The sequence below is a fragment of the Melanostigma gelatinosum genome (genome assembly GCF_949748355.1).
Source record: "Melanostigma gelatinosum genome assembly, chromosome: 10".
Classification (NCBI taxonomy): domain Eukaryota; kingdom Metazoa; phylum Chordata; class Actinopteri; order Perciformes; family Zoarcidae; genus Melanostigma; species Melanostigma gelatinosum.
This window is the reverse complement of record NC_136643.1, coordinates 14,375,675-14,388,419: the sequence shown is the minus strand read 5'-3', so window position 1 is coordinate 14,388,419 and position 12,745 is coordinate 14,375,675. Positions and strand designations below refer to the sequence as shown.

The following is a 12,745-nucleotide window of genomic DNA, read 5'->3' as shown; positions in this document are numbered from 1 at the left end:
CCGTAATATGAACAAAAATCCATACCGTGATTTTTGCATTCATTACTTTTAAATATTACACTGTGTTACTGTTACATGTACGGACCATTGTACTGCCAATGGAGGTAAAACGCATCATACATTCAACAGCCGGCCCCGTATTTTTTGCATTTATTATTCGTAAAATAGTCGGTATCTCACTGTTAAATGTACTAAACATTGTACTGTAACGGAAATACACCGTAATATGAACAAAAATCCATACCGTGATTTTTGCATTCATTACTTTTAAAACATACATTGTGTTACTGTTAAATGTACGGACCATTGCACTGCCAATGGAGGTAAAATTCACAATACATTCAACTGCCAGCCCCGTAGTTTTTCCATCTATCATTCGTAAAATATGCAGTTTGTCACAGTTAAATGTACTAAACATTGTACTTGTAACGGAATTACACTGTAATATGAACACAAATCCATACCGTGATATTTGCATTCATTACTTTTAAGAAATACATTTGGTTACTGTTAAATGTACGGACCATTGCCCTGCCAATGGAGGTAAAATGCATCATACATTCAACTGCCAGCCCCGTAGTTTTTGCATCTATTATTCGTAGAATATGCAGTTTGTTACAGTTAAATGTACTAAACATTGTTCTGGTAACAGAAATACACCGTAATATGAACAAAAATCCATACCGTGATTTTTGCACTTATTACTTTTAAAAGATACATTTTGTTGCTGTTAAATGTACGGACCATTGCCCTGCTAATGGAGGTAAAATGCATCATACATTCAACTGCCAGCCCCGTAGTTTTTGCATCTATTATTCGTAGAATATGCAGTTTGTCATTGTTAAATGTACTAAACATTGTACTGGTAACGGAAATACACCGTAATGTGAACAAAAATCCTGACCGTGATTTTTGCATTCAGTACTTTTAAAGAATACATTGTGTTATTGTTAAATGTACGGACCATTGCACTGCCAGTTGAGGTAAAATTCACAATACATTCAACTGCCAGCCCCGTAGTTTTTCCATCTATCATTCGTAAAATATGCAGTTTGTCACAGTTAAATGTACTAAACATTGTACTTGTAACGGAATTACACTGTAATATGAACACAAATCCATACCGTGATATTTGCATTCATTACTTTTAAGAAATACAGCCAGCCCCGTATTTTTTTCATTTATTGTTCGTAAAATATTCAGTTTGTTAAATGTACTAAACATTGTACTGGTAACAGAAATACACCGTAATATGAACAAAAATCCATACCGTGATTCTTGCATTTGAATGGGAAATTCCAAACACTTTTCCCATAGTGAACTATGGATTTTTTACCTAATTCAGCCTAAATACCCATAGAAAACAATGGGCTAGGACCCTGGAATTTTTACAGTCAATCGACCTTTGGCCAAAGATCAAGTGGTATGAAAATCAATGGGAAATTCCAAACACTTTTCCCATAGTGAACTAAGGATATTTGACCCAATTCAGCCTCAATACCCATAGAAAACAATGGCTAGGACCCTGACATTTTCACAGTCATTCCACCTTTGCCCACAGATTAAATGATGCGAATATCAGTTGGAAATTGATTGTTTATTTCACCTAACATCAAGGATTCTAACCCAATGGTACTTATGATCCGAAATGGCCTTTTCTCTCAATTTTTACACTTTAAATCAAAGTAGAGATTTGAATCCTTTTCCTCCTTAAAGAGGGGCTAGTGAATATGAATTCCCCCAAATTTTGCGGCCGTAGATGCAAGCTATGGTCCCCAAACACAGCCCCAAAGGTCAAAATTGAGGCATATTGCCTTATCTTTCGGCCTGTTTTTGGAAAGTGAGAAACGGCCCATTAAATCTGAGAGAAAGGTTGAAACTGCCTGAATTTTGCATAAATCATTCCCCTGTGATAACATGATGCAGGATCTAAAGCAAGATCTCTGCAGACCCTTGGGAAAGCTAACTTCTGTTAGCAGCATGCTAATGACTTGAATCCAATTGAGCCTTAAAGAGGGTCCTCTTTTGTCCATCATATGTGAATATTAGGACAACAAGCCATTTCCAAGTTTTTTCAAATGCACCCAACAGAGATGATTCGAACCAGATGGCACTTATTTTCCCAAATGGCCGAAAGCCAGTTTTCACCAGTCGTTTCTCTAACTTTTTATACTTTAAATCAGGGTAGAGATTTGACTCATTTTCTCCTTGGGAAACCCTCATCACCATTACCTACCTATAATCTGGACTTCGTAGCTGCAAGTTAAGGTCCCCAAAAACAGCTCCAAAGGGCTTAATTGAGGCCTTATTCCCTTATATGAGTGGATTTTTTGACATATGCAAGAATTGCCATAATCTCTCAAATATGGGTCCCAGAACCCACAGATTAGCGAACAGCATGTCCAGCAGCGTTGGCAGACCTACAGAGCGGCCCCGTCTGAAGTCACGTTAACCTAATTCATGATATAGATTAGACCGGACCGTGTACGTTTTAGTGATCTGTTTTACCGTTAATTCGGAAAACCCAAAATACGGAAATACCATGGTATTCTGGTTTTTCGTTTCAAACCAAGAACGGGAAAACGGAAATGGGCGGTCGTATTTCCGTTTTTCGTTCTGAATTCAAAAATGGAAAAACCAAGAACCAAAGTCAAATAAGGTCCGTGTACGTTTTAGTCATCTGTTTTACCGTTCAGTCAAAAAATACGGAAATACGGAAATGCCATGGTATTCTCGTTTTTGCAAATCCCTTTTTTGTTTTTTCATTTAAAACGAGACACAGAGCACAGCAGGTAACCGGGAAAGAAGAATATTTCAAGAACTTTATACATTAATTAATTAATCTGGGCCGATGGGAGTGCGTTAGCATCAGTAGTTGACTATATGCTGTTTAATATTCATTTATCTATGTACACAGAAATAATTAAGTTTTCGATTAATCGGTGCATTTGATGCAATACAGTTCGTGATATAGTTTAATCAAAGTAATTTTCGTGTTCAGAGTTGTAGGCACTGATATTTATTTTTCCACCGTATTTTGCTGTTGATTTAGTGAACGTGAAGTAGATGCAAAGTCAAAGTGTTTACCAGTTTTACCAGTAGATGACAGTATAAGTGTATTTAAACCATAGATTTAGTCATATTTACCGGTGCCTCTAGGTTATTGATACAGATGTATTTAATGCTGATTATTTCATCTGATATTTGATGTTCATGGTTAATTTGCATTAGTTGTATACATCATGTATTTACATGTTATATTTGTGTAATTTAAGAACTCAACATACATGGAACACTTTGATAAGTTTCTTTCATCATCTCCCATTGAGACTCACATATCGAATGACTAACAGAACGGCCTGCAGAGAAGTCTATATGATGTAACAGTCCTTGGTTTGTTTCCACGATGTGGAGCAGTGTTCTGATGGTTGTATTTATTTTTTTAAACCTTCAGGCGGGACAACGCTTCACGTGGAGGTCTTTCCTCATCCCGGACCCCAACCGCCCCGACTCCCCACGGCTCATCCTCCGTAGAATCCCAGCCTCACAACGCAGGACTGGCTCCTCCACTCGCTGTGACCCATCTCCTCCCTCCTATTGTATCTTCACTCCTATTTCTCCTCTCTCTTCTTCTAGCTCCTCACCTAGCTCTTTTAGCTCTAACAATCTGTTTTTGTGTTCAATTTAGCTGCCGTCCAGTGTCGAGCCTCGGGTTTTCACCTGCACGAAGAAGCCTTCCAGTTAGTTCCTCGGAGATCAACTGTGTAGTCTTGGCGTTCCTGTGTCGAGCCTCGGGTATCACACAGACGTTCCAGCCTGCCTGCCAGCCACTTTCCGGCTAGGATCAGAGCGGAGCGCGAGGACGCGCCTCTGTGTTTGACGTGACTGTTTACCTGTCGGCTTCGTCAGCCGCTCAGAGGATTTTGCCACTTTCCGGCTTGGACCCATGCGGAGCGCATAGAGACGCCTCCTTTTTGACTATGTATTTCCTGTCTTTTCCTCTGCCTGTGAGAAATAAATAAAATTGTTTTTTGAAAAATAACTCTGCTGTCCTGAGTCTGCATTTGGGTCCATGAACGCACCACATCATAACACCTTTGATTGTATTGTCACTGCACCGAGACTCAGGCAGGGTGTCTGCACACAGCGAGTGGTCTGGGGGGGAATAGCGTGAACCTCCAAATAAGTAAGAAAGAAAAGTTAAAGTGAGTTGCAGGTGTGTGCACTGATGTCTTACCTAATTGTCACCGATATGTTAGCTACAGAAGCTGACCATAAAGTAGCACTTTGTTGTGCAATAACGTCACACTCAGTTGCAAACTTGTTGGCAACACCAAGCTAATGCAGTCTAATATAACACAGCCTGGATACATCAACACATCTATTTAACAGTTTAAAGATGAACTGAGCATTATAAAGTACACAAAGGGAGGATTCAATGCAGGACTGTTGAGTGTATGTTGCTTTTTTATTTTAATGAGCAATGTGAGTCATTTGAGTTTGTCAGCTTGGTAGATCGTCTTCATGCCGAGCTTAGTGGCTTCTAAGGACCCAAGAAAAGGTCTTAAATCATATATTAAAAGAAAAGACATTTGACACATTAAATTGATGGATTTTAAATTTACTTCAGCATAAAGTCCCTCCAAATATGACAGAAGGATGGAGGCATTAAGGCAAGTTGTATGTGTTTTACTGCTAATGTTCACTCACTAACTCGTGACATAATCCCATCTGTGTTTCTGCCTAGCTGAACTGATTGAAAACATGGATAAGAAAGCAACTTGGGACCGCTTCTACACTGAGAGCAGCAGCAGCACAAACACCTTCAAACACTTTGAGTGGTTCTTTGGCTTCGATGTTGTCCGGGACTTCATTATGCCCCTATTGCAGACCAAGCCCCACCCAGACGGTTTGCTCCAAGTCCTGGCTATGGGCTGTGGCACTTCTGCTTTCGGGCCCTGTATTTACAGACGCTCTCCTCTCCCGGTCCGGGTCACTTGTGCAGACATTTCCCCCATAGCTGTGCGACTAATGCATGAACACGTCCAAACCAAAGCCATTCAAGCTCACAATCTTTCCTCTCGGCTTGAGTTCGTAGAGCTGGACTGCACACAGCTCCACGAGCACTACGGTTGTAGCAGTGTGGACCTTATAGTTGATAAGGGCACCACAGATGCCTTGTTGAGGTCTAAGGAAGGGAAATGGAAGGCCAATCAGGTGCTGAAGCAGTGTTTGTCGGTGTTGCGGAGCTCAGGGTCTCTGCTCCAGTTCTCTGATGAAGACCCTGATGCCAGGCTGCTGTGGCTGGAGACGGAGGCACAGGAGCCGGGGTTGATGGCAGCAGATGTTGGGGTGCAGGAGGTTGGGGAGCTAAGGGGACTGACTACTGCTACCAAGTGACTCCTCGCTCTATTGTATAGCAACTTTCTTCATCTGGATGGTGATAATATTAAATGAGTAAACTACTGAAGTGATTGTAAAAAGTAATTGATAAGGTACACAGACAGAGTGAGTTATCCACCAAACTGGACCTCCACATTCCGACAGCAGAGACAATAGATTTACTACTTATAAAATAACCTGAAGGTAAAGAATGACCTCTTTATGAAATGATAAAAGTTGACAAACCACTTAAACCAGGGGTGCCCAATATGTCGATCGCATTTTGCCACTTGATTTTCTAACACACGGGTCACAAGTCATCAGAGAAAGGTAATGACCAAATATATATATATATATATTATATATATATATTTATATATATATATATTTATATATATATATTAATATATATATATATATTATATATATTATATATATATATATTTATATATATATATATATATATATTATATATATTATATATATATATATTTATATATATATATATTATATATATTATATATATTATATATATATATATATATATATATATATATATATATATATATATATATATAATATATATATATATATATATGCTGAGCAACAGACGTCTAACTGGACACAATTCAAATCGCAAGGATCAACAAGTCTTGGTTTATCAGAATTACCTGAAAGGAACAGTGTGTGAGATTTAGATCCATCTAGTGGTGAGGTTGCAAATTGCAACCAACTGCACAACCCTCAGCTCAGTACCTAATAGAACTACGGTGGCCTAAAGGTACGGATAGGTATCTTTAGGATTTTAGGCCAAGGAGCCACTCTTATCAATACTTTTTCATGATTAAATAATCTGAACAGGAATAGAAGTTATTTGTAATTTAGGTAGAACTAAATATTGGTTCTAGAGCTGCAACAGTTATGTTTACAACAGCAAAGCCACTAATAACTGGAAACAAATCTAAATTGTCCTGAGTGAAGTTTATAAATGATAATAATGAAGAACGCAGGTATCACATACAGTAGTATGTCATTCCTCCTGTCCTCTGTCCTGGCTGCTTTGTCTCAGCCAGCAGAGAAGTTTACAAGAACAAACTAAGACAAACAGACTTTTGGCCGAGCTCTGTATTCTGATGGTGACTTGTCAAAGAGTAAGAGTATAAGTCTACAAGAGGTTCAAAAGAAGTAGTGCAGCTTGAGAAGATAGGGGGTCATACTGTCAACACAGTTATGTTTAAAGAAAATGAAATTATAATGCATACATCTTAAGATTTATAGTTGTGGAAAGGAAAGGAAAATACCACAGATTCAGTGTTTGTTTTTAAACTAATACCACCAGTATGAGTTGACACGCCTCAGACTATTTAAGCCAATGGCTCAAAGAGGGGAAACCAGTATCTATAAAGCCAGAAACAGTGAGGGATCTGAGGGAACGCCATTTGGGCTTCAGCTGATTAATCGTGCCACTAAAAACTAATGTACACAGAAAGAAAGGACAAATCAACTTACTTTCCCAGTAGAAGATGAACCTTGTGACTGAAATACAATTGAAAGCGCCTACGTTTATATCGGCTGAATTGTACATATTCAAATGTCATGAAACTGTTCTTGCAGTTATTTTCGGACAGAGATTCCACACGGAGATATACAACTTTGAGCAGTTTTTCTCTTCCTATTAAATCTAATTGTACTCCTACGCCCTAAGGTGTAGTCTTACCTTTGGTTTGAGGGGTTTGAGCGCGGGGAGGTCTGTACCCTCAGCTCTCTGTCGGCTAGAGTCAAAAACCTTCCTCCTTTTGGTTGCTGACTTTTGGCAGATTTTCGCATGCCTTTGCTGTAGTGAGAGAAAAAGAGATGCACAGGACACAACAACTACACAGATGTAATGTGTCTCGACATGTTTTTGGGAAACATTTGAGATCTGTGCCTCTCTATTGCCCTATCTGCCATTTTGTCTCAATCACAATTCAAAAATGATTATTTTTAGTTGTTTTGAAAGAGTCAGAGAGCAAGACATGTGTCATTTCTGTGACAGCTGTGAAGTAAAGAATGCAAAACATCTTTCAAGGAAAATCTAACCACAAACTACAAAGTTCACACAAATACACACATGCCAACAAATGCATAACACAGTATTTGACAACTAATTTGGTTGAGTGCTAGAAGTGCACAAATGTGTGTATTGGCGTCACAGGAAAACAATTTGTTCCATTAACTTATTGAGATCATTGTAGCTCTGATGTGATAAAACACATCTCTGTATTATATTTTACTCATGTTAGCAAAACAGACAGTAATGATGATAGCAAATATAGTGGTATTAATGAACATATGCATCATATTTGTCTTTATCTATGTCTGTAACTACTATATAGATGAGAATGTGTACAAAATGCTTTCCACAATAACAATTATGTAAAGAAGTGTAAGTAATCTCAATCGTGCTTCAAGTGTACAAATAGCATTAGTTTTTCGGGTTTGATTCCTTGGTGACAAATTCTATTACATAGCAGCCAACCATTATCTACATTTACATACATTATACGACAGCAAGTCCTTGGTCAGTGTTTTAAATCATGTAGACTAAAATCTAACCAAAGTGTGTACAGTGTTCATCCTAGCAGAATATTTCGGACCAAAGAACTCATTCGTGCACATTACTAACTTTGCTTCTTCCCACAAGTACTTGTTAAACAACTCATTTAACATGTGCATACATGCCACTATGCACAATAGCAATTAGTAAAGTTACATCAAGTTTCTACTTTAACAAAAGAAAATGGATCAAAGAGAGTAATACAGGTGTGATGCAGGGGTGTGTAAATGTAATGTCTCTGGAGAGACATTTGTCCAACGATGGCCCAAAGACAGACAGGATGTGGACCAGTAAACAAACCTCAGAAAATATGTTTTCATTTTATTTCAAATTGATGTTTGTGTCACTTATTCTGAAACTCTGGCTTCCTGTCACAACAATGTAGGAAACGTGAAACAGCAGGTCCACGTGCTGTCAATCTGTGGACACTGGAGGACCACATAGGACCAAGGACAGGGTCCAACCTGACACCCTCAAACCTCCATGCAAACATGCATCTCTATATTATTGGACATTATATGAGACCGTGTTTTTTAAATAGGCCTGAATGGAGACTTAATGTGTGGTTAACCCCTGGGCAGGTCACATGACTCTCAAACGCGACAGGAGACTGAGTCACAATGTCATGTTAGTTGTATTATTTGAGCTCATGTGGATATATTCCTCTTAAAGTTGTATTTAATGTCTGTTTGTGCAGCGGAGGACTGTTGAGGACCTGATGGAGACTCTGAGGTAAGAACGAGCTGTTCTCAGTCGAACGTTCCATCGTTACCATGTTTACCAAATTGTGCATTTTTTCTAAATTCAGTCTGTTCCAACCGTTGGTCCGTCAGAAAAAGCCGAAATCTACTTTCACTCGAAAAAGCCGAAATCTACTTTCACTCGAAGAAACCTCCCAAGAAACACCTTCAAACCAGGATTTTTCTGCATCCGTGACTTAACGTTACTGATAAAGGTAAGTCTGATTCTGATCAACTTTTGCAGGAAAAAAAGCGATATTTATATACTTTTTCCACCACTGTTTTTTATGTATTTATTTATGTATCTATCTGAACCGATGTTTATTCTAATATTGATAATATTTTCAGTTATCAGTGTATATTAATCCACTAGGACTGACTTTTGACTGTTGAGACCAAGTTTAAACAAGTTTATCTGAACAAAAGCTGCTTTCTTGGTTAGCTAACGTTAGCTTTATAGACCCGACCGTCCAGCGTTAGCTTAAACTGAGAAATGCTAATAGAAATATTGTTTCTTTATATTTATATAACTTCTCGGTGATACGGATCACAAGTGATGCACGCATGATAATATATTTAATCCATATTAACTCACAATTCATACATTTCTTACATACTTGTGATATTTTTCATACATATTAACACAATGAACAGCAGAGTGAAAGAACCACTAAAAGATATTTTCTATCGAAAAAGTGCTGATATGTTTCTGACTTTTAGTCAATGTAGACATATGGAAGGCCTCCTGCAGTAACAACACTGAAACAAATGCAAACATGTTGCACTGTACTGGGTTTGTTTCTGCTAATACTTTTGCGAGCGTATCATTTATTGTATGACATTTACTTTCTATCCAGTCACACTGCTTTGTGCTACTGATCCTTTCAATGTGATATGAGAAATGACTATGATATGGATCAGTGGTCTGAGGGTTGTGTGTGTTTTTAACCTCAGATGGCACGACAGTTCCCCTACGTCCCCCTACGTTCCTCCTCCACTCGCTGTGACCCATCTCCTCCCTCCTCTTGTGTCTTCTCCACTCCTATTTCTTCTCTCTCTTCTTCTAGTTCCTCTTCTAGCTCCTCTTCTAGCTCCTCTTCTAGCTCCTCTTCTAGCTCCTCTTCTAGCTCCTCACCTAGTCCCCCACCAGACTACAACCCTGGCAGCACGGACACAGTCCCTCCAACCAGGAGCACGGTAAGAACAAAGAACCTGAATGTCACACAGTTATTTTAACACTTTGATAAGTTTCTTTCATCATCTCCCATTGAGACTCACATACCGAATGACTAACAGAACTGCCTGCAGAGAAGTCTATATGATGTAACAGTCCTTGGTTTGTTTCCACGATGTGGAGCAGTGGTCTGATGGTTGTATTTCTTTTTTTAAACCTTCAGGCGGGACGACGCTTCACGTGGAGGTCTTTCCTCATCCCGGACCCCAACCGCCACGACTTCCCACGGCTCATCCTCCGTAGAATCCCAGCCTCACAACGCAGGACTGGCTCCTCCACTCGCTGTGACCCATCTCCTCCCTCCTATTGTATCTTCACTCCTATTTCTCCTCTCTCTTCTTCTAGCTCCTCACCTAGTCCCCCACCAGACTACAACCCTGGCAGCACGGACACAGTCCCTCCAACCAGGAGCACGGTAAGAACAAAGAACCTGAATGTCACACAGTTATTTTAACACTTTGATAAGTTTCTTTCATCATCTCCCATTGAGACTCACATACCGAATGACTAACAGAACTGCCTGCAGAGAAGTCTATATGATGTAACAGTCCTTGGTTTGTTTCCACGATGTGGAGCAGTGGTCTGATGGTTGTATTTATTTTTTTAAACCTTCAGGCGGGACGACGCTTCACGTGGAAGTCTTTCCTCATCCCGGACCCCAACCGCCCCGACTCCCCACGGCTCATCCTCCGTAGAATCCCAGCCTCACAACGCAGCACTGGCTCCTCCACTCGCTGTGACCCATCTCCTCCCTCCTATTGTATCTTCACTCCTATTTCTCCTCTCTCTTCTTCTAGCTCCTCTTCTAGCTCTTCTAGCTCTAACAATCTGTTTTTGTGTTCAATTTAGCTGCCGTCCAGTGTCGAGCCTCGGGTTTTCACCTGCACGAAGAAGCCTTCCAGTTAGTTCCTCGGAGATCAACTGTGTAGTCTTGGCGTTCCTGTGTCGAGCCTCGGGTATCACACAGACGTTCCAGCCTGCCTGCCAGCCACTTTCCGGCTAGGATCAGAGCGGAGCGCGAGGACGCGCCTCTGTGTTTGACGTGACTGTTTACCTGTCGGCTTCGTCAGCCGCTCAGAGGATTTTGCCACTTTCCGGCTTGGACCCATGCGGAGCGCATAGAGACGCCTCCTTTTTGACTATGTATTTCCTGTCTTTTCCTCTGCCTGTGAGAAATAAATAAAATTGTTTTTTGAAAAATAACTCTGCTGTCCTGAGTCTGCATTTGGGTCCATGAACGCACCACATCATAACACCTTTGATTGTATTGTCACTGCACCGAGACTCAGGCAGGGTGTCTGCACACAGCGAGTGGTCTGGGGGGGAATAGCGTGAACCTCCAAATAAGTAAGAAAGAAAAGTTAAAGTGAGTTGCAGGTGTGTGCACTGATGTCTTACCTAATTGTCACCGATATGTTAGCTACAGAAGCTGACCATAAAGTAGCACTTTGTTGTGCAATAACGTCACACTCAGTTGCAAACTTGTTGGCAACACCAAGCTAATGCAGTCTAATATAACACAGCCTGGATACATCAACACATCTATTTAACAGTTTAAAGATGAACTGAGCATTATAAAGTACACAAAGGGAGGATTCAATGCAGGACTGTTGAGTGTATGTTGCTTTTTTATTTTAATGAGCAATGTGAGTCATTTGAGTTTGTCAGCTTGGTAGATCGTCTTCATGCCGAGCTTAGTGGCTTCTAAGGACCCAAGAAAAGGTCTTAAATCATATATTAAAAGAAAAGACATTTGACACATTAAATTGATGGATTTTAAATTTACTTCAGCATAAAGTCCCTCCAAATATGACAGAAGGATGGAGGCATTAAGGCAAGTTGTATGTGTTTTACTGCTAATGTTCACTCACTAACTCGTGACATAATCCCATCTGTGTTTCTGCCTAGCTGAACTGATTGAAAACATGGATAAGAAAGCAACTTGGGACCGCTTCTACACTGAGAGCAGCAGCAGCACAAACACCTTCAAACACTTTGAGTGGTTCTTTGGCTTCGATGCTGTCCGGGACTTCATTATGCCCCTATTGCAGACCAAGCCCCACCCAGACGGTTTGCTCCAAGTCCTGGCTATGGGCTGTGGCACTTCTGCTTTCGGGCCCTGTATTTACAGACGCTCTCCTCTCCCGGTCCGGGTCACTTGTGCAGACATTTCCCCCATAGCTGTGCGACTAATGCATGAACACGTCCAAACCAAAGCCATTCAAGCTCACAATCTTTCCTCTCGGCTTGAGTTCGTAGAGCTGGACTGCACACAGCTCCACGAGCACTACGGTTGTAGCAGTGTGGACCTTATAGTTGATAAGGGCACCACAGATGCCTTGTTGAGGTCTAAGGAAGGGAAATGGAAGGCCAATCAGGTGCTGAAGCAGTGTTTGTCGGTGTTGCGGAGCTCAGGGTCTCTGCTCCAGTTCTCTGATGAAGACCCTGATGCCAGGCTGCTGTGGCTGGAGACGGAGGCACAGGAGCCGGGGTTGATGGCAGCAGATGTTGGGGTGCAGGAGGTTGGGGAGCTAAGGGGACTGACTACTGCTACCAAGTGACTCCTCGCTCTATTGTATAGCAACTTTCTTCATCTGGATGGTGATAATATTAAATGAGTAAACTACTGAAGTGATTGTAAAAAGTAATTGATAAGGTACACAGACAGAGTGAGTTATCCACCAAACTGGACCTCCACATTCCGACAGCAGAGACAATAGATTTACTACTTATAAAATAACCTGAAGGTAAAGAATGACCTCTTTATGAAATGATAAAAGTTGACAAACCACT

General features: G+C 40.5%; 2 protein-coding genes across 2 annotated transcripts; both read left to right on the top strand.

The window, feature by feature from the left end:
- Window positions 1-4,764: 4,764 nt before the first annotated feature.
- On the top strand, window positions 4,765-5,400 carry LOC306783296 (citrate synthase-lysine N-methyltransferase CSKMT, mitochondrial-like; the record flags this gene model as incomplete). The annotated part of the gene is made up of 1 exon (XM_079276883.1): window positions 4,765-5,400. The coding sequence occupies one exon, from the start codon at window positions 4,765-4,767 to the stop codon at window positions 5,398-5,400; it is 636 nt and encodes a 211-aa protein (XP_079133009.1).
- Window positions 5,401-11,877: 6,477 nt separating this feature from the next.
- Window positions 11,878-12,513, top strand: LOC306783867 (citrate synthase-lysine N-methyltransferase CSKMT, mitochondrial-like; the record flags this gene model as incomplete). Its single annotated transcript, XM_079277687.1, has 1 exon — window positions 11,878-12,513. One exon carries the CDS (start codon window positions 11,878-11,880, stop codon window positions 12,511-12,513), a length of 636 nt encoding a protein of 211 aa, XP_079133813.1.
- Window positions 12,514-12,745: the final 232 nt, after the last annotated feature.